The 27,367-nt window shown below is 46.3% G+C and overlaps 1 protein-coding gene across 6 annotated transcripts in view; it reads left to right on the top strand.

Annotated features, from left to right (window-relative positions):
- Positions 1-27,367, top strand: part of CTPS2 (CTP synthase 2) — a 2,467,148-nt gene that overhangs the window by 1,323,339 nt on the left and 1,116,442 nt on the right. For all 6 annotated transcript variants that reach the window (XM_069636801.1, XM_069636799.1, XM_069636802.1 and 3 more), the window contains one exon: positions 2,269-2,401. In XM_069636801.1, coding sequence (XP_069492902.1) covers positions 2,269-2,401 — 133 coding nt within the window. The remainder of the gene's footprint in view (positions 1-2,268; positions 2,402-27,367) is intronic.

Here is a 27,367-nt window from a genome sequence, read left to right as displayed (position 1 = left end):
ACAAAATAGCATTATATGCTGACGATGTTTTAATAACTGCATCAAATCTAGCAGAATCCTTGGGCGCCCTATGGGAAGAGATCACGGCATTCGGGACACTATTAGGGTTCAGGGTAAATCTCAATAAATCCGCGGCACTCGCAGTCAACCTAACTAAACAAGAAAAAGCCTTCCTCGGCCCCATCATGCCGATCCAATGGTCATCAGGCCCAATCACTTACCTCGGGGTCCAGATCCCCAATGACCCATTACGCTTATACTCCAGCAACCTCCCGCGCCTTATTAGAGAGCTCCAGAAGGATCTTAAAAGATGGAAACCGCAGGAGATCTCCTGGTTCGGGTCGAATTACCGCCGTCAAAATGAACCTACTCCCTAGATGGCTATATCACTGCACAGCACTAGCAATTCATATCCCGGCTCAGCACTAATGGCGCTACAAAAGAAAATTCAAGAATTCGTATGGGGGGGAAGAAGCCCTGCATCAGCAAACGAATAATGATGAGAGGGAAAGCACAAGGGGGGTTGGGAGTCCCTGGCTTGGTCAGATATACCCTGGCGGCGCAGCTATCCCACGCCTTCGCTTGGGTCCAAGAATCAGACCCACCGAAATGGACGAATCTCGAAGAAGCCTGGTGCCCTGTCCCTCCCCCTGCTCTACCACACTTGCCCAGCCTACAAGCCCTAGCCACAAGCAGCCCACTAATCGCGACTAGTACTACAGCCCGATGCTGGAAGGCTGCGGCCCGCAGATGGGGTGTTTGCTTCTCACTGGGTCCCCTAACCCCCATCTGGAATAACCCAGAATTCTCTCCAGGCTTGTCCCCACAGAACTTCCAATCATGGAGGGAGGGCGGCTTACGAATAACCAGCGATTTCCTTGAGGCAGGTACACCCATCTCATTTGAAAGATGCAAAGTTAAATTCGGGGTGAACAAGCGAGAGGGATTCCGCTATGCCAAAATCCGACATTGGCTATCCCACAGAGCGACTATAGAGAAATGCTCCAGAGAACTAACCGCATTGGAATTATCTCTCACAACCCCCACTAACAAAGGCAGAACCTTGACTCTCTACCGACTCCTAGATAGGGCTGACTCCTCTACAAAAGAAAGGTACATGCTTGAATGGGAAAAGGACCTGGGCAAGGAAATAGATATTGAAAATTGGGGAAAAATTTGGACTAGGCTGCATAAAAGTTTGCAATGTATCACAAACAGGGAGGGGGGCTATAAACTTTGCTACAGGTATTACATAACCCCCGCTCAAATTAATAAGGCCAACCCGAACATCCCTGGCTCATTATTTCACATGTTCTGGACTTGCCCAAAAGCCGAACGATACTGGAGAGAGGTAATTAAACATATCAAAGACATATCTGGCCTATCCATTCCCTGGGACCCCGGAATCATTCTACTGGGCGATACTGGCGAGGGCGCTCTCCCACTCTCGGGCCATATCTCCCGGCTATGCTCTCACCTACTGCTAGCGGTGAAAATTGCAATGGCCAGGGTTTGGAAAGACAAAGATGGGCCCTCGGTGGCACTCTGGTGGGGGAAATGTTGGGACATAGCGGTCGCCGAAAAAATCACAGCAATCCGCTCTGGCTCTCTGAACAGGGCCTTAAATATATGGGACCCATTCATGGACTATGCCGCCAGATATCCGGCCCTCACCAGAAGGCCCCCATTAACCAGATGGCTCCAAATGAACCCACTTCACTAACCCTCAGCCGCAGACTACAACAATCCAGCCTGCCGAAGCCCCCCTCGGCAAACACAGGCAGTCCGGCCCTCGAATGCGAACACTCACTGCTCCTACAAAGAAACATTGGCACTCAATTTGATTTACGATTGTTGATCTGTTGTTATGGTAACTAATGTAAAGCTTACCTATGAAAACCCAATAAAATGTTGTTATGAAAAAAAAAGCATTAATTCCTACCACCTAGCGGGGTAGCTCTTTTTCTGTTATTTGATTTAAGGCTAAAGCCATTTACTTATTAAATATTTCAAAAGTCAAGGCAATCTTCGGATGTTAAGCAAGTGATAGATTCCACCACTTATAAAAGCCCTTTAATTTTGCTAGAGCACTGAACGACCTACTTTGGACATCTGCGGTGCAGCAACGTTATGTCCTGCTTACACATGTTGAATGGACTGTTGCTTATAAACAAATAAAGAACATTTTTGAGTAACAGGTTTTCTGTTTTAGTTGGACTCATTTAATGATTCCTTAACCTAACAATCCGGTCTATTTTTCCTCATCAGGTATGAACGGATGATGCAGACCTGCTCTATTGCTCTCGTTGGCAAGTATACAAAGCTCAGTGACTGCTATGCATCCGTCTTCAAAGCACTAGAACACTCCGCTATGTCAATTAATCACAAGCTGAATTTAATGGTGAGGCAATTCAGTTATTTATGTTTATGTATTATTTTCATGTTTTTAACTTGAAAATTAACAATAATTTGGGTATGAGTATACATATTTAAAATAGATAACTACTGCACAAATATGGTGTGTCTTGAAGGAAAATGTGACTGGAAAATATTATATCGTACTCATGTCTGTGTATGTATATAATGATTGAAGTCTTGGGTATACAATGGCTTGCGTGAAGAAAACCTTTAAAAACAACATTTGAAAGCAATGTTGAATGCTGAAGAGGAATGTGTTTAATTTGTTTAATGTGTTTGTTTTCTGCTTTCTCATCATCATTGACTGTATTTTTTCTGTAAAAACATGCTTACACAGGATTATACAATAAACAGCCCCGGCTCAAGGTACACTTAGGGGGTGCCACAGCACAAGGGCGCAACAAATAAAGGTATGTCTTGCCTCTAGCTCAGTGTCATGTAAACTTAACATGCCACACTTTACAAGAACAGCAGCAGGCTCAGTTCAGCCAAACAACCAAACTGAGCCTCCTGCTGTTCTGCATTTGTTGGCGCGATTAGTGACGGACCCAGCACACATCCAGCAGCGCCTGGACTCAGGCCGCCCCTGAGGTCCATTGCTGTCAGAATGTTGGACACTGGCAGACCTACGACCGGCACTGAAAATAAGACACCAGAATCATTTAAGCTTTATAGAGCTTTCCCAAGGGCCGTATGAGGAGTTATGGGCGTTGAAGGGTGAGTAAAGCGCCCAAGTGCAACAAGATATTTTAACAAGGTATAAAGACCCTTTACTTCATATACAGCTCGAGGGCGAGGTCTGTATTTTTATAGCCCACATTTGCGATTAAAACAAACCTGTGGGAAACATGGGTTTGGGAAAAAGAGGATCTGCCTGTGGGGGCTGGCAGGGAGTTGGCTGGGGCTAGGGAGCCAGGTGCAGCCCAGCCAATGAAAGCCCCTGCATTAAGTGGATGGCCAGCCCCCAGAGTGGGTGCTAGAGGGACAGCTAGTTTAGCAGGCTGCCCCCCTGCCTCCACTTCCCCTAGGTATTAAATGCCTCGCCTCTCCCAAGGGAGGCAGAAGGGGCATTCCCCTCGGCTGGACTGAACGGCCTTGGTCCAGGGCCCTCAGCCCAATCTCCTTTTCGATAGTCGTCTCCCACATCTTAGTAACTTCCTTCCTTCTCCCGCTACTCCTTCTAGCAACTCTTGGGCCCCACTGCCACCTCCTTCTTCCGCTGCCTCTCTGGCACCTTCCTCCTCCTCTCTGGCTACTATGCCACCTCTGCCCACACATAGGCTCATGCACCTCCTTTGCCGGGCGTACCTCCAGGCTGTACCCCACGCCTGAAGTGTTTCAAATGTGGCAACCTGCTCCACGCCGCTGCTCTTAACTCTCGCTCTGCTGTCAAACACTCCTCTGACATCTGCCACCTCTGCAAAGAACTTGCCCTGGATGTCCTCGCTCTCACTGAGACATGATTGACGGTCAGCTCTGTCACAAGTTTTGACACACTCCCCCCTGATGGCTACAAGATCCTCTCGTACCCAGAACCAACCGATCCGGAAGTGGAATAGCCCTGATCTTTCTGGAGTGGGTCCCTGCTTCTGTCACTGCTACGCAGGCCTACTCCTCCTTTGAATTCCTGGTCTGCAGGCTCTCTATCTCTCCTGGCCTCGCTCTCACTCTGGCCAGAATCTACAGGCCACCTGGCCAGGTTGCTCTCTTCCTCTCTGAGTGGACTGATCTCTCCTCTTCCCTCCTTGCCTCTACCGCTCATCTCCTCCTCCTCGCAGACCTCAACATCCACCTGGATGAGTCTAATCCCTCCTCTGGGCTCTTCTGCAACATTTGCAACACTCTCTTTCCATTCTCCCCTCTGGCCCAACACACTCTGCCGGACATACCTTGGATGTTCTCATCTCCTCAGACACCCCCCTTTCTAACCCTCTCACCACTCCTCTCTCTTGGACTCATCACTTTCTGCTCTCCTCTCAATTGAAACTCTCCATTCCTCAGGCTAAGCCTACCCCTGCACTGCCACCTACCTTCTCTGTCATTTGGCCCATGAAGCGTGTGTCAGTAGAGGTTTTTGCCGCTACATTCTCTCCTCCTCCTACGCCTGCGGCTGACACACACTCTGACACTGCATCTTTCTATCTCCAACACCCTGGATGTCCTTGCCCCTGTCATGAGACTCTGTCTGAACCCCATCTCCAAGTGCAACTCTTGGTATGACTCTGACCTCGCCATCCTGAAACGCAAGGGCAGGGTGGCTGAGAGGAAGTGGAGGGCTTCGGGAGCAGCCTCTGACAAACTGGCCTGCAACCTGCTCCAAAGGCAATACAGACTCTCTGTCCTGTGCAAGAAGAGAGTCCACAACCAAGCCCATGGCTCTGCGGCCTCTAAAAACACAGCAAAACTCTTTAAAGTCTGCAAGGAACAGGCCAATCCTTCTGCAGTCTCCACCTCTCTTGTTCCCTCGCTGACCCTCTGTACGGCTCTGGCTTCTCACTTCACCACTAAAACTCAGGACATCCTGTCCTCTCTCTCCTCTTCCTCCCCCTCTCCTGGTCCCCTTTGGCTGCCTCTCCCTCTCCTCCTCCTTTCTCTCGGACCACACCTGACGATGCTTCTAGACAAGCCCGATTTATGAAAGGGTCATCCAAGCAAGTACTCCACTGCTCCTCCAAAACCATTAAGGACCACATTGACACCCTCGCTCCTGTCTTGTCCGATTTCTGCAATCACTCTTTTGCCACTGGAACTTTGCCCTCTCCCTCAAGCACTCCCTTGTGCACCCCCTTCCTCTCCAGCAAACTACTGTCCGATTTCTATCACCCCTTTCCTGGGCAAACCCCTGGAAAAGCCGGCCATCCCCCAAATTACTCTGCAGACTGAATCTGTTGGTTGTCTTCATGACCATCAGTCTGGCTTCAGAGCAGCCATCGGTACAGAAACTGCTCTCCTGAACACCCGTGAAGATCTGCTCTCTAATCTCGAGTCTAGCCTTCCCTCTATCCTCATCCTCCTTGAACTTTCCTCTTCTTTTGACACGGTCAATCCCACATCCTGATCAATCAACTCAGTGAGAACTTGGGCATCACTGATCAGCAGTTTGCAGTTTTATGACTTTCAACTACTTTTCAGAAAAGACAAGATTCACGTTAGTGCTCATTAACACTTCCATGCAAGTATGGCACTCTTCTTCTGAACATTCACCTTCCAGAAGGACAATCTCTTTGCCACTCTTGTCTTTCTGCAACAGGTCTACTGACAACCAAAAGTTCACGTAGCTTCAGCAGTTAGTAGTTTTACGTCTTCCAATGTTTCAGAAAAGACAAGATTGGCATTAGTGATTTCTAACACTTCCATGCAACCAAGGCACTAATCTTCTGAACATTCACTCTTCAGACGGGCAGCCTCTTTGTCACTCCTGTCCTTCTGCAACGCCAGTGACCAAAATACCCTTAAGCATGTGATTATACCTTTCTTCCTTTTGGCTCTGGCAATGTGAGTTTTTTACCATCTTTACTTCTATGGAGCCATCAGACTTAATAAGCTTTACCTTTTAAAACATTGCATTCAGTCCTTCTCTTCTTATTGGCCACTGTGACTTAAGTATATGCCCTGTTATTAGTCTCTCTTGGCATTCAGCAATGCTTGTATCACTCTTGGCTTTGGATAATTCTTGTTTGTTCACTGGAACTCACAATCTTTAAAGTTCGATCACTCACGTTTAATACTACAATGTTTTCTACTGATTTACCAATGATCCTTTAGTTAATCTTCACTTTGGAATCATTTTTAAGTATACACGATTGGTAATTACGCTGTTTTCCTCAGTTGGCTGTTCAATTAGTGCTACTCAAGCAATTTCACTCATAGGCGAGTGCTACTTTAGTTGTATTCATTGTCCAACAACCAACAGTCGGGTTAACACCAATTCTGCTCGCTTGCCACTGATTCTTCTCTGCTACTGTTGCCTGCCTTTGTTATGCGTAAGAGATTAGAACCCTCAATAGCACTCACTTGCTTTTGTCTTTGCTCCCTTTGCGTGCTGTAGGACTCCTTATTCTTTGGCTTTTTTCGAACTGCCTTCATTCCGTCAATTAAATACAGAGCTTGGCTTGATCCCGAGACCCTCTGGGGCATACCAGTCCCCAGTCATGGTCTCCAGCATGTTTCTTGCTGCGCAGTCTCTGCAATTCGGTTCACATGGGGGTAGACCCTTCTTCCTTCATGCTTTGTGCTGCGCAACCTCTGCACTTCAGATTCATGGGGAAAAGGACCCTCGCAGGACCGGCAGTTGGAATTTACCCTGCAGTGGGCCCGGCACCCTCTCTTTCCTCCAACTTCTGCCTGGACTGCCAACAATAAGCCTCCTTCCACTCTTTCCTTCTGCTCCTGCTGCTGCAACTCCACCTCTGCCTCCACCTAATGGCATGCGCCAGAGGGGGCCTTTTAAGCCTCTCTGCCTCCCTCAGGTGTGGGTCATTTGCCTTAACAAGCTGACCACTCCTGTTGTATAACTCTTGAGCCCTCGTCCTCATCCCAGTACTTCGGGAATTATGAGATTTGAAGTCCCCAACAACAGAATTAGATTTTCTTACTTCTTCTATTCTGCAATAAACCATTAAAAGTGTGGGATTTGAGGGAAGATTAAACAAGGGAGTTTCCCAGTCTTCCAGACATGTCCCCCAGCATGGCCGAGTTACGGGTGGTCCTAGCCATTGAGATTTCTCTACGGTTTCTGGCCACGAGCGGTACCCGCTGGATGATCATGCGCCGGGTGCGGGTTTCGAAAGGCACTGACACCCTTATGGACAGTTGAGACTCCTTGTCAACTGAATGCAGTGGACCCGGTTTATGCACTCCAGGCAAGGGCGTGGGAGCAACTGCCTGGCAGTTGGTAACTGGATGTCCGCTAGGTAACAACCGAAAGTGACACAGGTCACCAGAGGACAATAACATACTTGTGAAACCCTGGGAATTGGAAAGGGCCACCCAAAAGGTGTTGTAGGCCATTACTTTAAAGGAGGCTGGGACCAACCACCCCACCCCATTTTGTTTGCTCACTCCATTAAAATGGGATTTGTTTGTTCCAAAAATATTATTGTCCTTGTTGTCTATTTTATAAATGCATATGGCCTGTGGCTCTGGGGTAGGGGGCTGTGGTAGGGGATGGCACCGCTAAGTGGATGGCCAGCCCCCACAGGGCGCACTAGAGTGACAACCAGCATAGCAGGCTGCCCCTCTGCCATCTACCCCTGGGGTATTCATCGCCCCCCCATCCCCGGGAGGCAGAAGTGGCATTCTCCTGGGTGGGCTTGAACCGACTCTGGGCTTAGGGGTATGCTTAAAGGTCCGGGCTGTAGAGACTCATCCTCTTTGCAGCCCCGGACAAACACCCACCCACTTCTTTAGGCAGCTACGGTCAAGGGATTGATTACAATAGAATAAGATGGTCTAGGGATATGTTTTAACAAGCAAGTGTCTTCAGGGGCGTTACTGTGCTTTTATGCGTGTAAATGTTTTGTGTGGATTACCGCATGGTAAAAAGATTTAAGTTTACAGGTTGCAAGGTTTTGTTGCTAATTAATTTTTCTGTCAGGCGGAGTTACGGGGTGGTTCGAGCCAGGGAGGAGTTTTCGCTGTGGTTCCGGCCGCAAGCTGTACCCGCTGGCCACGCATGAGCCAGGTGTGGGGTTTGACGGGCACTGACCCCTTATGGACAGTGGAGACTCCTCATCAACTCAATGCAGTGGTCCCGGGTTTATTCGCTACATGCAAGGGCGTGGGAGCTACTGCCTGCAGTTGGTAACCAGAGGCGGACGTCCGCTATGTAACAATCAGAAGTGACACAGGTCGTCCAAGGACAATAAAATACTGGTGAAAGCCGGGGAATTGAAAAGGTTCACCCAAAAGGTGTTGTAGACCATTACGCTAAAGGAGGCTGAGACCGCCCCACATTTTGTTTGCTGACTCCAATCAAATGTGATCTGTTTGCTCCAAAAATATTATTGTCTTTGTGGTCTATTTTATAAATGCATATGGCCTGTGGTTCTGGGTTAGGGGGCCACTGTAGGGGATGGCCCTGCTATGTCTGTCATGAGAGACATTGGGTGCAGGTGAGGAGCGGCAATATGCAGGGCTGGTGAAAATGGAAGTCCTGGGCCACTTCTGCCAGGATGTGCACGGGTGAAGATTGAGGTGGGGCCACAGGTGCGGCACACAACAGTGTTTCTGCGGTGGCCATGAGAGCTGGGCAGAGTGTCCTGCCAGTGTCAAGGGTTGAACATTGAGGGAGCTTAGCCAGCGGTGAATCACTGGGATACATTGGTTGCTATAGCATGGGGATGAACCAATGACCACACTTCCTCATTGTTCTGAGGGATATACATAAATAATATGCACAAGGCCTAACATTGGGTAGTTCAACAGGGAACAGCAACACGAGTTTTTGGAATTACAGAAGGCTTCAGAGACTTAGGGCCTCATTACGAGTCTGGGTTCCTTAAATGAGGAAATACCGGGCCATTCCAACCTTGGAGGACCCGGTAATTCCTCATTCATTGTACCCATCCCCATTCCCATCGGCTCAATGGGAATGGGGAGGGAGCTAACAACGGTCCTGTTGTTAGCTCCCTGGTCCCCTCGCGGGACCCGCAAAGGACGTCTGGTCTGACCAGACGTCCAGAGCGGGTCCCGCAAGGGGACCTCGTAATAGGGTGGAATGGGTTTAACGGCGCCGGCACCTTTACCAGCGCCGTTAAACCCATTCCGCCTGGGTCGTAATGAGGCCCTTAGTCTGTGTCATCCAACAGAAGAGATAAACACTCCTTCCCACATCTTTGTTTCCTCTCACCATGGCAAGGACAGCTAACACTGTCTGATAGTCCTAACAGTATTCCCACGGCTATGTTCTAATGACCGTATCATGGTTACTGCCAGACACCTTTGTCTGCCGAGAAAGGGGCCTGTTTGTCCTGTTGCAGCTGCCTCCTAAGTCAGCATTTTTCCGTCACATTGCTTTTTTCTGACTGCAGTATCCATTGCTCTCTGTTGCCCTCCCACTTTCGAGAGGATTTAATATTACCAGAAGTAGCAGGATAAGCGCTTTGGTTTGTATGATGGACCAGACAAACACTATCCTTACAAGGACCCGCATATTGAGGACCGATTCATTCACATAATGCGTAAAGGCAAACGAGTGAGTGCATTCAAAATGAAGAAAAATGACCGCTGGTTTTATTTAATAATGTTCTCTACCATCCAAGTGCGCATTGAGTTAGAATAGTATAAAATGCATGAGAGTTGGTCGTCGTTCCTCATAAGTGTTTCCATGCCTGGCTCCGTGGATGCGGATCTTTCTAATAGTGTTATTATTGTGTAATAGTGTATTATTTCTGTGGTCCTTTGCTATAACACTTAAGAAATTAATTACATGGAATGCAATGGGATAAGGTATAGGATTAAGAAAAGAAAGGTATTTACATGCCTTCATTGTAAATCTCTTAAGGTGATTTTTCTTCTGGATATGCAAGTAGAGATGCCACTGTTTGGTGCATAGAGAATGGGATCGATAAGAGAAGTCAGGGAAATGGTCATAGTGGAACCTCTAACTCGGAAAATATATACTTTTTATTCAATACATGGCATTAAATCAGTCACTCCTAGATGCTTCAAAGAAATCTTATTAGTGGTGCTGGGACCACGCATAAGCCATAGTCTTATAGCATGGGACTTCAATGCCACTGGATCCAAAGATTGATAAAATGGCAAAGAGTAACCTAAATTCCATAGAATGAATTCATTGATGGAACATTTAATCGTTTGACTGCCACCCGAATTGATGCTGCGTAGATCAGGATTACCAACAGCAATTAGGATATCTACCTTGCTTTATTTTACATAATGAGGGAATGGTACGCATTAGAGAGGGTTGCCAACAATCCTTAAAGCCATGCATTTCATCCTGTGTAGCGACTTATTAGTGCATCATAGTCACCATTGCAAAGGGACTTGGCATTTTTATACTCACAGTTCACCATGTTGTAGCCATTTTTAATGCATATCAGAGATGAAAGAAATAAATAAAAAACATGTTTTAAAATCATTTTTCTAATTCTTGCATCTCTTAATTATTACTTTATATTATGATTGCAGTGCCTTGTTATTCAGTGTTGTAGCAATTGATGGGTTTCAAATCAAATTAATAATAAACTTGATTCTTTATTTGGTATAATAGGGAATTACAATCCAGTGATAATACCATAGAACGTTGATTTCTATAGTGTAGACCATCATGATTGTCGATTATTGATAACAGGGTGCAGTCAATTTCTTAGGGGCCTGTTTATTTTACCAAACAAAGCACTGGCCATTTTACAGAGTGGAAAGACGATAGCACTGCCTGCAACCATGAAGAGGGGGCAACCAAAACATTGACAGTATCAGTCATTATCCATCTGCCAATCGTATATGAAAGCATGTTCTCTTGAATTCTTTTATGGTATAATATAAGATTACCTATAGTGTCCGAATAGGCAATACCACCTAAGTGGGCATAAATGGCATCATACTCCCCACAGTTAGTTAAATGCCTAGTGAACTCTTAAGGACAACATTTCTTCCAGCAGTGTTCGAGGCATAGCCAACATCTTCCATCAATTTATTTTATTTTGATTTTTTAGAAGGTATATTTCGAGTGGATTGTGTCCTCCAACGTATTCCTCATCTTAGATGTATTCCATCCAGCTTTGCTGCTCTTCAGAAATTTTTTCGGCAGAGGGCGCCGTGCGTCGAGTCAAGGGGGACGTCATTGGGTCTATAAGTAGCACGCGCGTTGCCCGTTGGCCTCAGTTCCGTTTTTCCGCAGTATGTTGCTTCGGACATTCGGCGCGCCTCGAGTTCTGTCAGGAAATATAATATTACGAGAAGAAATAATGTCCTCGTCATCGACGCAGACCACGACCCCAAGATCGGGTTTTAAGAAATGCAAGTCGTGCGGCTCAAAAATGTCGATCACGGACCCGCACCGCGAGTGTTTGTGGTGTCTCAGGGAAGGCCACGACATGGAGGCCTGTTCGAAGTGTCAGGCGATGACGGGAAAGGCCTTGCGAGAAAGGAGAGAAAAGCTACAGGTAGGTCGGAAGGATCGGAAAACCTCTAGCGTTGAGTCGAGACCCCATGGGGAAAAATCTCCTCGACGCGAAAGGCATGGATCGAGATCTCAAAGCGATTCTCATCGCTCGTCGTCTTCGTCGAAAAAGTCAAAGAAACAACGCTATAGATCTCCCTCCACCTCGTCGTCAGACGAGTCTCCAAAAATGAAATGCCCCGCAAAACATTCATCTTCCGAAGAGTGGGAAGCATTTAAGGTCAAAATGATGGAGGTGTTTGAGAAAGCTAAGCCTCGGTCCACGCCTTCTTCGGAAGCCGGCCGGGAGCGTCATCGCTCCGACACTCGCGCGCCCTCGAGCCCGGGTGATCGTAAAAGGAAGGATAGAGAACCTTCCAGGACGCCGAGCGAAAAATGCTCGTGTCGAATTGACCGCTCGAGGTCACGACGCCGTCCGAGACCTTCCACACCTCGAAGGGGAAACTGTCGAAGGCTGTCTCGACACTCTCGAAGCGGACCCTGTCGACGACCACGATATCATCAACGCCGTCGATGCCTTTATCGACGTCTACGCCGAAACCTTCGCCGACAAAGGCTCCAACCAAGCCAGGGCAGCTAGAAAAGGAGAAGGAGAAAACTGCAAGACATGTATCTTCTTCAAAATCTAGTATTACACCTCCTCCTCGTCCTCCTCTCCCAGAGAAGGTTTTCAAGCCTCTCCCTAGGAAGGAGTTTTTCAAATCCTTCACCTCAATTTTTGAGGATCAGGAGAGATCCAATGAGGAAGATGTACCTTTTGGGTTGGAATATGGCACCCAAAATGTCCCAGAATGCTTAATATCAGTAGAAAGCAGGATGAAGGATTTGGTGGGGTCCTTACATAATGCAAGTGGCATTGATACCTCTCCTGAGAATGATTTTGGTAGACCAGATCCAGGAGAGCATGCCAGTCCATCTTATCGTCAATTAATGACAAAGGTGGTAGACTACTTGGGATGGGCCAAACCAACAGCCCAATTCATCTAGGACGATTTGACAGACACATTTGATCATGGTCCCACTGAAGACCCAGTTTTACCTTTTCATGTATCCTTACAAAACAGGGTGGCCAAGAATTGGGAAACTCCGGATTCTATTCCTCCGGTGAATAAATCCCTCGCATCAAAATACCGCCCAGCCAGTAGCGACCCCGGCTATCTGTCAAAACATCCAAATCCCGAGAGTTTGGTCATACAGTCAGCCACAGCTTCCAACAAACTTGCGTACCCGTCTATCCCTCCAGACAGGGACGATAAGCTTGTGGATGGTTGGGCACGGAAGGTATTTTCAGCCGGGAGCATGGCATTAAAATCTGCCAACTTCACATGTGCCTTGGCAAAATGTTCGTACACTCTGTGGGAGTGCATCACAATGGCGGCGGAGCACATACCAGAAGGGGAAGAAAGGGAAAGTTTCCTAGCCATCGTTAGAGATGGAAAGGAAGCCATGCAGGAATCCCTTGAATCTGGATTGGACACTGCGGATAGTGTAAGCAGGTACATGGGCACTAGCATGGTAATGTGCAGGTTTGCGTGGTTACGGAAGTCGGGTTTTGCACCGGATGTACAGAACCGCCTCCTGAACATGCCTTTTGACGGGTCTCACCTTTTTGGCAACAAGGCTGACGAGAGCCTTGAGAGGTTGCAGACCTCAAAAGCAGCGGCCAAATCTTTAGGAGCTGCTATTAGGCAACCTCTGCCTTTTCGTACGCAAGGACAATCATGGAGGGAACGATCCTATCGTTATTATACCTCATACGGGAAGACGAGAGGAATGGCCAGTCAAAGGGGCCAAAGAAAAGCCACTCGTGGTGGATGAGGAAAACGTGCTAAGCCAGCTCCAGCTGCAGCCTCTTTGCCATCAGAGGCTGCAACATCCGCCACAAAACCATTTTGAGGACTTGCACCACAAAACACCTGTAGGAGGCAGGTTGTCGCAGCATCTGCAAGAATGGCGAGCCATTACTTCAGATGTTTGGGCTCTAGAAATAATAGCCCAAGGCTATTGCCTTCCTTTTCTACAGCAACCTCAAAGCGATCCACCAGGGAGACACCCGTTGAAGTTTTCAAATCCGCTCCTACAGCAGGAATTTCTAACCCTGCTGGAGAAAGGTGACATAGAGCCAGTACCTGCAGCGGAGAGGAACAAGGGTTGGTACTCCCCGTATTTTTTGATCCCCAAAAAGGACGGAGGACTGAGACCCATCTTGGACTTAAGAAGCTTGAACAAGTTCCTCAGGAAGGACAAGTTCAAGATGGTTACTCTTTCTCAAATCCTTCAGGCCCTTCAACTCCAGGACTGGTTGGTGTCATTGGACCTCCAGGATGCTTATTTTCATGTGCCGATTCATCTCAAGCACAGAAAATACCTGAGGTTCGTTGTTGGCGACTCACACTATCAGTTTCGAGCCCTGTCATTCGGGTTAACCTCCGCCCCGAGGGTCTTCACCAAGTTAATGGTAGTGGTGGCAGCTCACCTCAGGAGAGGGGGGATTCATGTCTACCCCTACCTGGACGACTGGCTGATCAGAGCGCCTTCTGCCGAGCAAGCTTTGGATCATCTGAAAGTCACCTGCCACTTCCCCCACAAACTGGGCTTCTCCCTCAACTCAAAGAAGTCTCAAATGACAACTTCCCAACAGCTTCAATACATAGGAGCTGTATTAGACACATCCGTGGGAAAGAGCTCGCCTCCCAAGACGAGGGCTCAAGACATTCTTCAGATGGTTTTAAAATTCCAAAATGCCCAGAATCTCCAGGCTTACGACTTTCTACGGTTGCTCGGCCTCATGACATCCTGCATTTTTCTGGTGCCAGAGGCACGCTTGAGGATGAGATCCCTTCAATGGGCCCTAAAGACTCAGTGGTCCCAGTTCTCGGGTCAAATGACGGATCTTCTTCAGATTCCAACGATTTGACAATAAACGGTTGCTGGTCTCCATCGGAGTCCAAACTACATATCAACCTTTTGGTGCTGAGGGCAATCAGACTAGCGCTGAAGGCCTTCCTACCATCTGTCAGGGGAAAGAATGTCCTGATAATGACGGACAACACAGTGGCCATGCACTACCTAAACGAAAGAGGAGGTGTGGGGTCACTACTCCTGTGCAGAGAGGCAATGCAGCTCTGGTATTGGGCGATTCAAGAGGGAATCTCTTTAACAGCAATTCATCTAGCCAGGGAAGAGAATATGATGGCAGATGCTCTGAGCAGGCAGGGCACGGTGTCCCACGAATGGGAATTGGCTCAGGAAGTCATTCAAGAGATCTTCGCCCTTTGGGGAACCCCTCAGGTAGACCTATTCGCAACCAGTACCAACCGAAAATGCGAAAGGTATTGCTCAAGGGAATTTCCCCCGAGAGGAGCCCTAGGGGACGCGTTCGTGGTGGAGTGGAATTTCCCACTATTGTACGCGTTCCCTCCGATTCCTGTCATTCCTCAGGTCATCAGGAGGCTAAGACGCTTCGGGAACTGCATGATCCTAATTGCCCCAGATTGGGCCAGGAGAACGTGGTATCCAGACCTTCTAGATATGTCCATCTGTCCTCCAGTACGTCTTCCTCAGAGAGAGAACCTTCTCTCTCAAATGGAAGGACAGGTTCTCCACCCAGAGGTCAGAACAATCAACCTTCATGCTTGGTATCTGAAAGGCTGAGATACAGGGATTGGAACCTTCCAGATGATGTGATGGAGGTGTTGCTTTCGGCAAGAAGGCCAGCAACAAAGTCTCTGTACCGTTGGAAAAAGTTTTGCAACTGGTGCAGGGAAAAGAATGTCGATCCTTTTCTATGTTCTATTCGGAAGTACTATCTTTCCTTCTGACCCTAGCACATAGAGGTCTGAATATCGGAACAATAAAAGGTTACGTTGCGGCGCTTTCCATCTTCAAGTGCTCATCGGAAGAATGCTCCTACTTCAAAATTCATTTGATAACACAATTCACAAAAGGTCTCACTAATGCGTTTCCTCCTCACCCATTTCAAGTACCGATTTGGGATCTAAATTTGGTATTAAAATTCTTAATGTGTGCCCCTTTTGAGCCTATGCACACGTGTCCATTAAGATTATTAACATGGAAAACAGCATTTTTAGTTGCTCTAACATCAGCAAGAAGAGTGAGCGAATTGCAGGCACTATCTTCTGGGCCACCCTATACTGTGTTCCATAAGAACAGGGTTGTGTTGAGGGTTAAACCATCATTTTTAACGAAGGTAATATTTTTTTATTTTCTTTCTTTATTTGTTTGGGTTATGAGTAACCTTTACAAAAAAATATATAAAACACATAAGAACAGATCTTTAAAATACATCACATAAAATGTTTTAATCCAGAGCATTCCTTATAATAGATCTTAATAAATAAGAATAAATGATTTATACATCCAAATGAACCTTAACATAAAATAAAGAAGTACAGGATACTAATACATGCAAAGTGTTGTAGCAAAACTACCTCCCTATAGTTTACATTTATCTTTTAGAAAACGTAATATAGCCAATTGAAGTTTGACCCTAGGTCCATGCAGCATGTCTTTCCAAAGGGCTTCCAGATCAACATTCTCTGGGTTAAGCACATATTTAATAAAATAATCAATACGTGCTGATCTTAGACCCAAACATTGCGTCAACAAATGTTGTAAAGATACTTCTCCAATGTCTAAATCACAAAAAAGACATTTAACCATTTGAGGTGGCAAAGTTTGCCTTATAGTCATAATCTCACCTGTATTGAGGACATTAAAACGAAAACGCATAAAATCCTGTCTGTGCTTTTTGCTGGGGAATCTTATGAGGTAGGGTTCAGTTGTTGCAATTTGTTTATAGTTACCAATCATATGCCCATATAGCTTTTTGCTTTGTATTATGTTGACAGTGTGGTTCCATGACTAAGTTGCATGATGAAAGTTTTGGTTTGATTTATGTCTAAAGCGTTGTCTGCCGTGTGCTTCTTAAATGCAGACAAAACTTGTTGCAGACCCATGGGTGTTAAATCAAACAATAACACATCATCTGCATATGCAGACCACGCAATCAAGGTGCCTTCGGCTTTTGGTGCCGCAAACGATGCCTCTTCCAAGTGCGGACCAACATTAGACAAGTACAAATTAAAAACAGTGGGGGCAAAAATACACCCCTGTCTGAGACCATTTCCTGTATTAATTTCCTCAGACAGGGTTCCCTCGGTGTTCAGTCGAACTATTATCTTGGTTTCTGAGTGGAGATAGTATAAGATCGCTAGGAGCTCTGACGGCATGTCTAAAGCAAACATTTTATTCGACAATGTACCTCTGTCCACTAGATCAAAGGCTGAACAGAGGTCAATAGAAGCCAAGTAGATAGGTTGGCTACCTCTCTGTCTGGTCTGGTGCTGCATAATAGTTAGGAGAAGTCCACCTGCATCAGTTCCCACCCCTTTTCTAAAACCATGTTCAAGAACCAGGGAGGCAAATATCTTAGAATCAGCGTCAAGCAGAGCGATAGGTCTATAACTAGTTGGTATAGATCTATCGCCCTTTTTAAAGATTGGGACCACATAAGACATATGCCAAGTGATTGGAAAAACCTTGGTTATGACAATGTTTTTAAACAATAAAAAAGAGAATTTTGGCCCAGAGAATCGGGTTGCCTTTGAAAACCACATTGGCTAGCATGTTGGGACCTGGTGCACGGGAAGACGAGCACCTAGCGATCATTCTTTGGACATCATGTAAAGAGAAGGGAAGATTCCATGGACATAAAGAGATCTCATCCGGAACCACCCAATTACAAACCGAGGGTTTATATAATGAACCAAAGTGCCCTTCCCAGATAACCAAGGGTATTGTCACACCTTGTTCTTTGGCGTGCACATCTCCTCAAAAATGTTGAGTATTGGTTTTTGAGAGTGCCTCCAGTATATTTTCTGCATCTCTTTGCACCATGTTTGCTTTTAAAGTACGTACCCTGTACCTCCATTGTTGTTTTACTTTTTTAATAGTTTCTCCCAGGGGTTGTGTGAATGGGAGTTTCTGGAGTTTCTGAATCTCACGATTTCTTTCTTTTTTAAGCTGATGGATGGCCGGGTCAAAAACATAGGTGTGAATAGTGCCTTTTTTCTTAGATTTCCCAATCCCTTTGGCCCCAAGATAACCTCCCTGACATAGTTGTTAAACTCCCCATGTGCATACATCATGATCTTATTTTCACAGCCATGTTTGTTGTAGTCCTAAAAAAAAACCTTGTTCACTTTTTTGACATTATCCCCGTGCCAGTTTATTCTATTCCTAGCAGAGTTTAGCTCCAAAGTCAAAGGAAGAGCACCAAGGGATTCCGGAGAAGGGTGAACCCGCATGGTAAGTTTGAGGATACTATGATCGCTACTCAAAGTTGGAATCATTTTAAAATCACATAAAGAGTATCTTAAAGACGTACTTACAAAAATGAAATCTATTGTGGAAAATTCCTTTCCATTAGACCAAGTGAAAGCACTCAAGTCCTTACCTAGATAATCGTTTACACAGATTAAGCCCCAATTTCTCAAAAAGGCATTCCACTGTTGACCCTGTATTTGTTTCCTTGATGTACCAGGGTTATATGAACATGTACCCGTATCTGCGTTGAAATCATCCATAACCATGATATTCAAAATTTGATATGCTATTTGACACCCTTGAATAATTGCGTCCACCAAACAAATGAATTCCTTTCAATCAGACTCGGGAGTCCAATAAATGTTAACTACTAATAGGTAACCAAGAGGCACAGGCGGAGCAAAATATGGTAGCATGGTAATGCATCCTTTATGTGGAGAAAACACTTTAAGACACTTGAAAACCATGGTGTTTCGAATCGCAATAAGAAGACCCCCCGACGGCCTTCCCCTGGACTTCTTCTCCGCTGTTGTTTGATGTAAAACTATACCCATCCAACACCAGCGGAGAAAGGGCCCAGGTTTCCTGAATGCAGCAAATGCTGGAATCTGTAAAAAGGCGTAAACTGTCAGACTCTGTCCTCAAGGGTTTATTACCTCGAGAATTCCAGGATACCACAAGAAATATTGGTTCAGATTATGATTTCACATTCAAAACTAAGGTCTCAGTTAGTGTTTGAGCAAGCCATTTTAGATCCGTCTCGGAGGTTTGTTTCTGTATAGTGGAACCCGCCCCCTCCCTCAGGGTGCCTCTTAGAGTCAATATTCACCTGATCAAAAGACTCAGCCTCCACTCCTCTACTAATTAAATGATAATTGAATGGCTCCAAATCAAGTCCAAAAGGGTGGAAGGAGTCTATTTCTGAGGTGACCAGATCCATGATAGCCTGAGAGAAAAAAACAGTCTAACCCAATTCAGTCTCTGTCATGCCGCCGTCTTTTGGTGGTCGCTAGCGGTTATGGAAGGCTTGGCGTTGGCGGCGCCATTAGATTGTTCCGTGTTTTTCCTTTCACTTCCTGGTTTGACGGTCTAGTCTTTTTCTCCTGTTCCTGTATTTAACCACGCCCCCCCCCTGGGCTCTGTGCGTTGCAACTTTGTTTCCTGTGCCTCATTGCCGTGCTACTTTGTTTTCCGTACCTTTCTCCTGTTGCCATTTTCCGCGGTGTCTATCGCGGTATCCTTTCGCTCTGCTTCTCCTCCTCCCTTCCTTTTCCCTGCCTTCCCGTCCTTTTGGTCCTCTTACCTTACGGGGTTTCTCCTCTCCTTCCTTTCTCCCGAATCACGTTCCTGGTTCCTGGCGGTGCTTCCATTCCGGTCTCTCGCACTGCTCCTTGTTCAGTATCAGCATCTCCGGACTCTCCAGCTTACTGCTGCGCCTTATCATCTGGCTTCCACCCACAGACTAACGGGCAGACTGAAAGAACCAATGCCACGCTGGAGCAGTATCTTCGATGCTTCACAAATGCCCAACAGGATAATTGGGTTAGTCTGTTGGTCACCGCGGAATTTGCCTATAACAATGCCGAGCACAGTGCCACTGGTCTCAGTCCTTTCTTTTGTTCCTATGGTTTCCATCCCAGCTTTATTCCTTCTCTCTCCTTTCCTCCTTCTACCACTCCATCTGTGGATGCCCTACTTACCAGTATCTCGGAGGCTCACAAGTCTGCCACGGGATGTTTGCGGGCGAGCAGTCTTCGGTATCGATCATACTGCAATCTTAAGCGCCAGCCCGTTCCAGCTTGGCGAAGGGGCACCAAGGTCTGGTTGTCTACTAGGTTTCTGCCTCGCTGACTTCGCCCCTCTAAACTGTCTCCCCGGTACCTGGGTCCTTTCCCTATACTTCACCAGATCAACCCCGTGGCTTTCCGCCTCCGGTTGCCCAAACACATGCACCGTCTCCATCCTGTGTTTCATTCCTCTCTCCTGAGGGAATGTAAGGGTGATCCCTACGATCGCCCTTTGCCACGGGACCCGGTCCCCAAGGTGGTTCCTTCCGATGAGTATGAGGTGGCCTCCGTTCGTGACTCCCGCTATCGGCGGGGTCGCTTGGAGTATCTCATCCACTGGAAAGGGTATCCACACTCGGAGGACTCCTGGGAACCGGTGTCTCATGTGCACGCTCCAGCGTTGATTCAGCGGTTTCACCGTCTGTTCCCGGGGAAGCCGGGGGGGTGTCCCTTGGGAGGGGGCATACTGTCATGCCGCCGTCTTTTGGTGGTCGCTGGCGGTTATGGAAGGCTTGGCGTTGGCGGCGCCATTAGATTGTTCCGTGTTTTTCCTTTCACTTCCTGGTTTGACGGTCTAGTCTTTTTCTCTTGTTCCTGTATTTAACCACGCCCCCCCCTGGGCTCTGTGCGTTGCAACTTTGTTTCCTGTGCCTCGTTGCCGTGCTACTTTGTTTTCCGTACCTTTCTCCTGTTGCCATTTTCCGCGGTGTCTATCGCGGTATCCTTTCGCTCTGCTTCTCCTCCTCCCTTCCTTTTCCCTGCCTTCCCGTCCTTTCGGTCCTCTTACCTTACGGGGTTTCTCCTCTCCTTCCTTTCTCCCGGATCACGTTCCTGGTTCCTGGCGGTGCTTCCATTCCGGTCTCTCGCACTGCTCCTTGTTCAGTATCAGCATCTCCGGACTCTCCAGCTTACTGCTGCACCGAGAAACTTACCTTGATTCTCCTGCTCCGGTTTTTTCCTGCATTCCCGGGCTCACAGTCATCTCTTCCTGCACAGCATCGGTACCAACTACATCCATAGAGAGGTTTTTTTAAGCGGCTGCTTTTTTCCTCTCATCTTGGTTTCTGCAGGACGGGGGCCAGGTGCTTCCCTGTTTATCAGGGGATCAGGGTGGCTTCTTCCCGCGGACGGCCGTACCTCTTCACAAAGAAGAAGAAGCCCAAGAACAAGACCTCCAGGCGAGAATCCGTTCCGGAAGAGACAGGTGAGGATAAAGGGGAGGTGGACATTGATTTATCAGATTTGGAGGATAATACGCTGGTTCCCAGCATTCGTGACAGTCTCAGTGGATGTATGTAATCAACGAGTTTGATGTCACCTGAGGAGATCATAGAGAGCCTTGGTATTTCGCTGAACAAGGTTAGAATTCGATGGCGATTCAGCGAGGAAGGACTCCCTTTTGAAAACATAGACTAAAGCATAATACTAGGATAGTCAGTGAGGGCAGGAGGTCTCCAGTCCATTCTATTAGTCAGCCTGTTATTTACCATTCATTTAGTGGATTTGGGGGCAGTGAAAGCTTCCCTCTCTGTCCTAGATTCAGACCCGGTATTATTTTCCACCTCTTTATACAGCTCATTGCTAGAAACTCTATACTCCGTCAAGAGCGCCTTACAATTACCCTCCTCACTATGGTGTGCAGCTTGTACCAAATTCATCCATGCTTTAGGGGCCATATTGGAGGCTTCCTGACCAGATTGGGTTTCATGTTCGGGGATGAGACTTTCAGCTCCCCACCCTGTCCAACAAAGTCTCACGTATTCCATGACAGAATACTTTTATCTCGACCCAGTCCATCATCAGCTGTTGGCTCAGATGGATGTAAACCTTCTATTTCTCTGTCCTGTGTATGTCAGGTTCCAATACCCTCCCCGAAAACCCCTTCTAGATTCTTCTCATTACCACTGCTCAAACTCCTTACCTCAGTCCGATTTTGAATACCTGTAACTGTCGTACCTGTCCTCCTTGAATCTTCAAGCAGATTCTGTAATGCCTGTTTTACTAGGATTTTAATATCCTCACTTGGAACCATACAGGATGTCGAGGATGTCATGGATTCCCCCTTCACCCTCCTTGCCAATATAGTTTCCATTTTGTGTGCTTCCACTCTCTGGGTCTCCCCCCCCATATTAGGCAGTAGCCCCTCCCCCCTTAATATGTCATTGGTTATATCATCACCTTTCTTCTTCTCTTGCTCAACGGCAGGGGGATTATTTACTCCTTGTTTTGGTGGAATAAGAGTAGAAGTTGGCAAGGAGCTCTTAATCTCTTCACTGTTCATAGAGACAATTTTAGATTTGGGGTTGAAAAAAAGCTTAATGTCCATCTTGTCATTTGCAACCCTAGCATTTTTATTGCAGTTAGATCTCTTTGTGCCATTTTTAGACTCCTGAACCAGTTTCCCCCCTGTTGGTTTCTTATCAAGGGATTTTTCTTTTGTATTTATTTCTTCTTTTTTTTTTATTAATTGCTTATGAGCCTGTGCCTTTCCCTTATGAGTCATGGCATCAATCAGGGTATCCGATGCTTCCCCATAATCACCTTCTACAATAGCTGAGTGGCTAGTAGGACTCGAGGTATAATGATTCAATTCTCCTTGACTAGCATTATTTGGTGCCTCCAGTTCTTTCAATTCCAGTGCTTTTTTGCTTTCATCGTCCAGTTGAGACAGGTCAATACAACCCTCAACCGCCAGACCACATATATCTTTCAAATTTGCATTGGAATTGTGGATTTTTAATGCTGGTAGATTCTTACTTATTTTTTTTCCACAGTTTTTTGTTGTACCATTAGTCCTGGCCAGCCCACACCTGAGGGCCTTAGCCCTCATTTTTTTCTCTCTTCGAGATAGCGATAGGTTATGATTATTTGAACAATCTAGGGACGAGTCTCCATCCAGTGCGCCCCCTTCATCACCGCCTGGCTCTACTTCTTTCTCTAGGGCCCTTATTAATACAGATGGACTATCCGTGTCGGGAAAGTTCGTTGAGGCCTTGCGGTTGCTTATGCTAGATACTAGTTTTTCATCCATTCTTACAACATTTGTGAAAACCAGTTCGATCTTTTCACCTAGACTCACAATCTGAGTGCCATTAATGGAGACCATTCCTTTAAGCTCGACCAGATCATGCAGCCAAGCAGCCTGCAAATCCTTATTTCCTTTTGTAAGAACTTCTGCGTAGGATTTGGGGCAAACCACGGGCTCGCTATCGGTTTGCACCATCTGGTCGTGGCAGATCATGTGAGGATTACCATGCCCTCCCATAAATGCACATCGTCCCATTGCCATAATGAAGCCCTCCATTCTTCTTTTCTATGTTAACCAATAATATCGATCTGAGTTCCTGAATATCCAAATGGGTACGTTCATGACCCTTGTCTAGGAGATTCAGGATCCTGGCTAACACAGGAAAGGTGGCAAATGACACAGCCGTGTCTTCTTGATTGATGCCCTCAAAAAATGGTCCTGTAAGGGGGTCAATAGTACCGAAATATTGATTCAACATGGAAGACATATGTGAGGCTGGACTGGAGGATTTTATCTGGGTGGGCTCTGACCCACCCTGTCCCCCATGAGCCCCCAAAAGATGCTCTGTCTCCTTAGTCCCATAACTGATATTGCGGTTTCTTCTATCCATCATAGGAGGATGCTCAGGGGAGAATGGACCCTCCTCGGTAGGCTCGTGTAAATGGACATTATCAAATCCCCCAGCTCTAGGTCTAATGGGTGTAGATGGCTCATTTGACAGCCGAACCCTTCTGTCCAACTTGGCCCTAACCACCGGTGCCAAGAGAGAGGTGTCGGCTCCTTTTATGGGTTTTCCTCTTTCCTCTATTTGCCCCAGAGAGTATCTACAGGAATTCTCCTCAGTGCCCGTCATACTCTTCTGTGTCGCAATAGCTGCCGGGCCTGTGTAAGAAGATTTCTCTCCCAAAATACCTGGCCCCCCCAATTGAAGGGGTAGTACCTGTGCAGTTATTCAAAACATGTGGGTGCCGTTCTTCAGCTGGTAAGTTAACATCACTAGGGCCTTTAGTTGTGGTGGGGTCTAACAGTGGACATTCCACCATCCGGCTGTCCATTTTATACACAAAAACTGGTTTGGCCAAAGAGTAGAATTTTTTGGCTGCTTGTGTAGGTCTCACCAGTTTACCGTTTCGGAGTGTGCCCACCATACTCCACCATCAAAACAAAATAGGACTGAGTTTACTCAGTATAACATTTTACAGCACATATTCCAATAGAAGATAAGAATTTTACTGCCTTCATTCAATTTACAATTGAACCCACAGAACACAATGTAACATTTCCACCCAAATTGTAGCAAAGAATCAAAATATAAGTCAAAGCAGATAAGCAGAACAATACAGTTCCGGAGAGCACAACAAAATATGCCCCCCCTGTATCCACCTTACCCTACACCAATATGATCATGTTGAGTTCCCCCTGAAAAAGAAGACTTCAGCCGCCCGCGCACCGTGAACAGTAAACAGTACTTGTGTGTACTTCTGGGTGCGCGCGCGGGTGCACAGGTCAGCTGGGTTATATCCTGTTGAGGAGGGGCAACATGCGCGTCATTTTTTTATTTTGATGCCTCCAGGCAGCAAGGTGCTACACAGTAAGACGTCCTCCTGGTGGTTTTTGAGTGTCTTTTCCTTCTTGGAGAGGTGCTTCGGCAGACTTCACAACAAGTCCAGCGCCTGCCAGCAGCAGCCCGCCACCCCAGTAAACAGTACTTGTGTGTACTTCTGAGTGCGCGCGCGGGTCCGCAGGTCAGCAGGGTTATATCCTGTTGAGGAGGGGCGACGTGCGCAATCAATAGGAGGAGTCCAACTGCCGGTCCACAAATGGTTCAGAGTACAGAGCAAGAACTATAATTGGAGTTTTACAGTTTAAGCGTGTTCAGAGGTTGCGGTCTGCCTGTACACCAGGAAAAGGATCACCTGCAGTAACAACGTTCTTTGCAGGATGAAGGAGGTCTGAGTAATATCTGATTTTCATTTAAATCAGAAAATTGTTTTACCCTCATTCTATCCTCCACCTCATCCATCTAAGGAGGAAGAAAGACTACACAGACTGGACCCAAAAAGAGCTTTAAGCTTTTACATCTCTAGGCTTTCTAGACTTAGAGTGGACAACCAGTTGTTTATAGGCTACACTGGAAGAAAGCTGGGTCAATCAGTAACAAAACAAACAATTTCGCGCTGGATCGTACTTTGCATTTGAGAATGCTACAGACTAGCACAAAAATCTCCCACCTGAAGGGTTAAGAGCTCATTCCACCGGAGGCATCACCTCTTCCACAGCCCTTCAAAGAGGTGCCCCTATAAGGTCCATTTGCGATGCAGCAACTTGGTCTTCGCTTCACACCTTCTCAAAATTCTATAACCTGGATGCTTCCCAGTCTAGGGAGCTAACTTTTGGAAAACCAGTGCTTTACTCTGCCATCTAAGGGCATTTAAAAAATTCTTTTTAAAAATCTGACCCCTCCTCCAGAGGAACTATGCAAAATATTGCTTTGGGAGCCTATCTAAGATGAGGAATACGTTGGAGGACACAATCCACTCGAAGAACAAGTTACTTCTTACCTGGTAACGTTCTTTCGATTGGATGTTCCTCCAACGTATTCCTCATCGCCCTCCCAACCTACCCCTCTGTAGATTTTTTCCGGGTTATTGCCATCTCAAATCTCGCAAGGCTGATACCTGTCTGCCGGCACAATCTACACAGTACAAGATCACAGATACAAAAGAGGGGAAAAACAGAACTGAGACCAACGGGCGCCGCGCGTGCTGCTTATACACCCGATGACGTCACCCTCGACGGAGGCCCTCGAGGGACTATCGACTCGACGACATCGACACACGGCGCCCTCTGCCGAAAAAATTTCCAAAGAGCAGCAAAGCTGGATGGAATACATCTAAGATGAGGAATACGTTGGAGGAACATCCAATCGAAAGAACGTTACCAGGTAAGAAGTAACTTGTTCGTCTCATTATCAGTTTTGTGGCCCCACGATTTTATTGTGCCACTGGAGATGATACAGCACACCATGATATAGGCAGCTGCAGATTATACACATGCAACTCCTTTCTTGAGCCAGCTTCACTGATCAAACAACGTATATTTTTGAATGTGCTATTTTTGTTCCATCGCTATATGGCAAAGCCACTTCTTTTTTGGCCTTGCCATTGATTCCCTGTATGCCCTCTACGTCTCTTTGTTCTTCAACTATATTTTTCTCTCCCTGTTCCTCATTGCCCACTTGCACGTAACAGAGGTAGATCTTTCTCGGCTCCTACCTTTTGCAATTTCTTTCCTCTGTATCTTCGTTAATTTTGATTTTGTTTCTTTTCGCCAATTGTTTGTTTATTTTGTTCAAGTCATAAAAAATACACACATACAGTGCAAAGCATCATAAAATATATAAAAAAAGGTTCAAATTGAGGCTAAGAATTCATAAATAGTTTGCCTAAGAACATGGCAGTTACTTTATTTTGAAGACTTTCCATGGGGTGGAATAGCCTAGACGTGGGGATGATAGCACACTGGAATAATACTGTTGGCATTTGCGTTATATGTTAACCACTTCAACGTCTGTACAGCAAAGCCCCTTCTTTACATAATTTGCATGTTGAAGATTTCATAAATCCACCTGTAAATTATATGTGGACTTATAATTAGCATCAGATTGTACCATTGGTAAAAGGCTCGGGACGACTATAATTCTAAAAGAAGGAGATTTTGAAAATATAGCCTATGGTTTCTGCCCTCACCCCCCCTCCCCTGATGTATCCACAATATTTTTGTCTAAGCTTAATATCGGCCACTGCTTACATAAGATTTGTTTGGCAGCTTCCAACAAGGGGAGACCTGCTTTCCCATTTGGGGCGATGGGTTCTCCACCCAAACCTCCATAGCTTAACCTTCTGCGATGGATTATTAAAGTAAAAGAAAATCCCTCACCTAGTCCTCTTGCTATAGGAGAGGTTCCCTATCAAATAATGCAAATCAAAAAGGTTCTCTTCAGGGTGTCATACACAAACTGGTTCTTTCCTCCGTCCAAAACCTAAACTTTCTATCTGACCCTACCACTATTAAAGGAGAACATATTCATACAATGGTTCTGCTGGCTGTTGTTGGTGCATGACCCCCGCCTAATCACTGTCTCTGGAAATTGCATCTCTTGGGTGTACAGGTCCTCTGTTACTTTCACAGTTCCAATAATTCTCCATGTATTTCTTATGTGAACAAAATAGAACAGTTCCTCTTGCTTTTCTAAGAGCAAAAAGGGCAAACTCATGTGTCCCTCCATCAGTTTATGCAAACTTTACAAGTCTCTTTCTTGTACGTAGTACTTCATTTGATATATGTTTCAGTTGTTCAAGAGTTTGCTTTGTTTCCCTCTTTCTGGTCTCTTGGGAACCACACTGTCTGTGGCTGTGGTTATCTGCCTGGTTGTGGCCTTCGCTTCTCGTCCATATGTTTCCTTGAGGAAGCCTGCATCCTTTACATAGCCCCTATTCAGACTTTTCCTCTTCTTTACTGTTCCAGTTTCTAGGGTATTAGCTTCTCGCGAACCCCTTAGTTTAAGTTGATTTTCTCTACTTCGCTAGGCCCCCTTGGCCCATATGCTATTTGAATAACTTCCTTGATCAGAGTCTCTCG

The sequence above is a fragment of the Ambystoma mexicanum genome, chromosome 7p (genome assembly GCF_040938575.1).
Source record: "Ambystoma mexicanum isolate Mex_15411 chromosome 7p, UKY_AmexF1_1, whole genome shotgun sequence".
Taxonomy (NCBI): domain Eukaryota; kingdom Metazoa; phylum Chordata; class Amphibia; order Caudata; family Ambystomatidae; genus Ambystoma; species Ambystoma mexicanum.
Note: the sequence above shows the minus strand (reverse complement) of the source record. Positions and strands in the feature narration are given on the sequence as shown.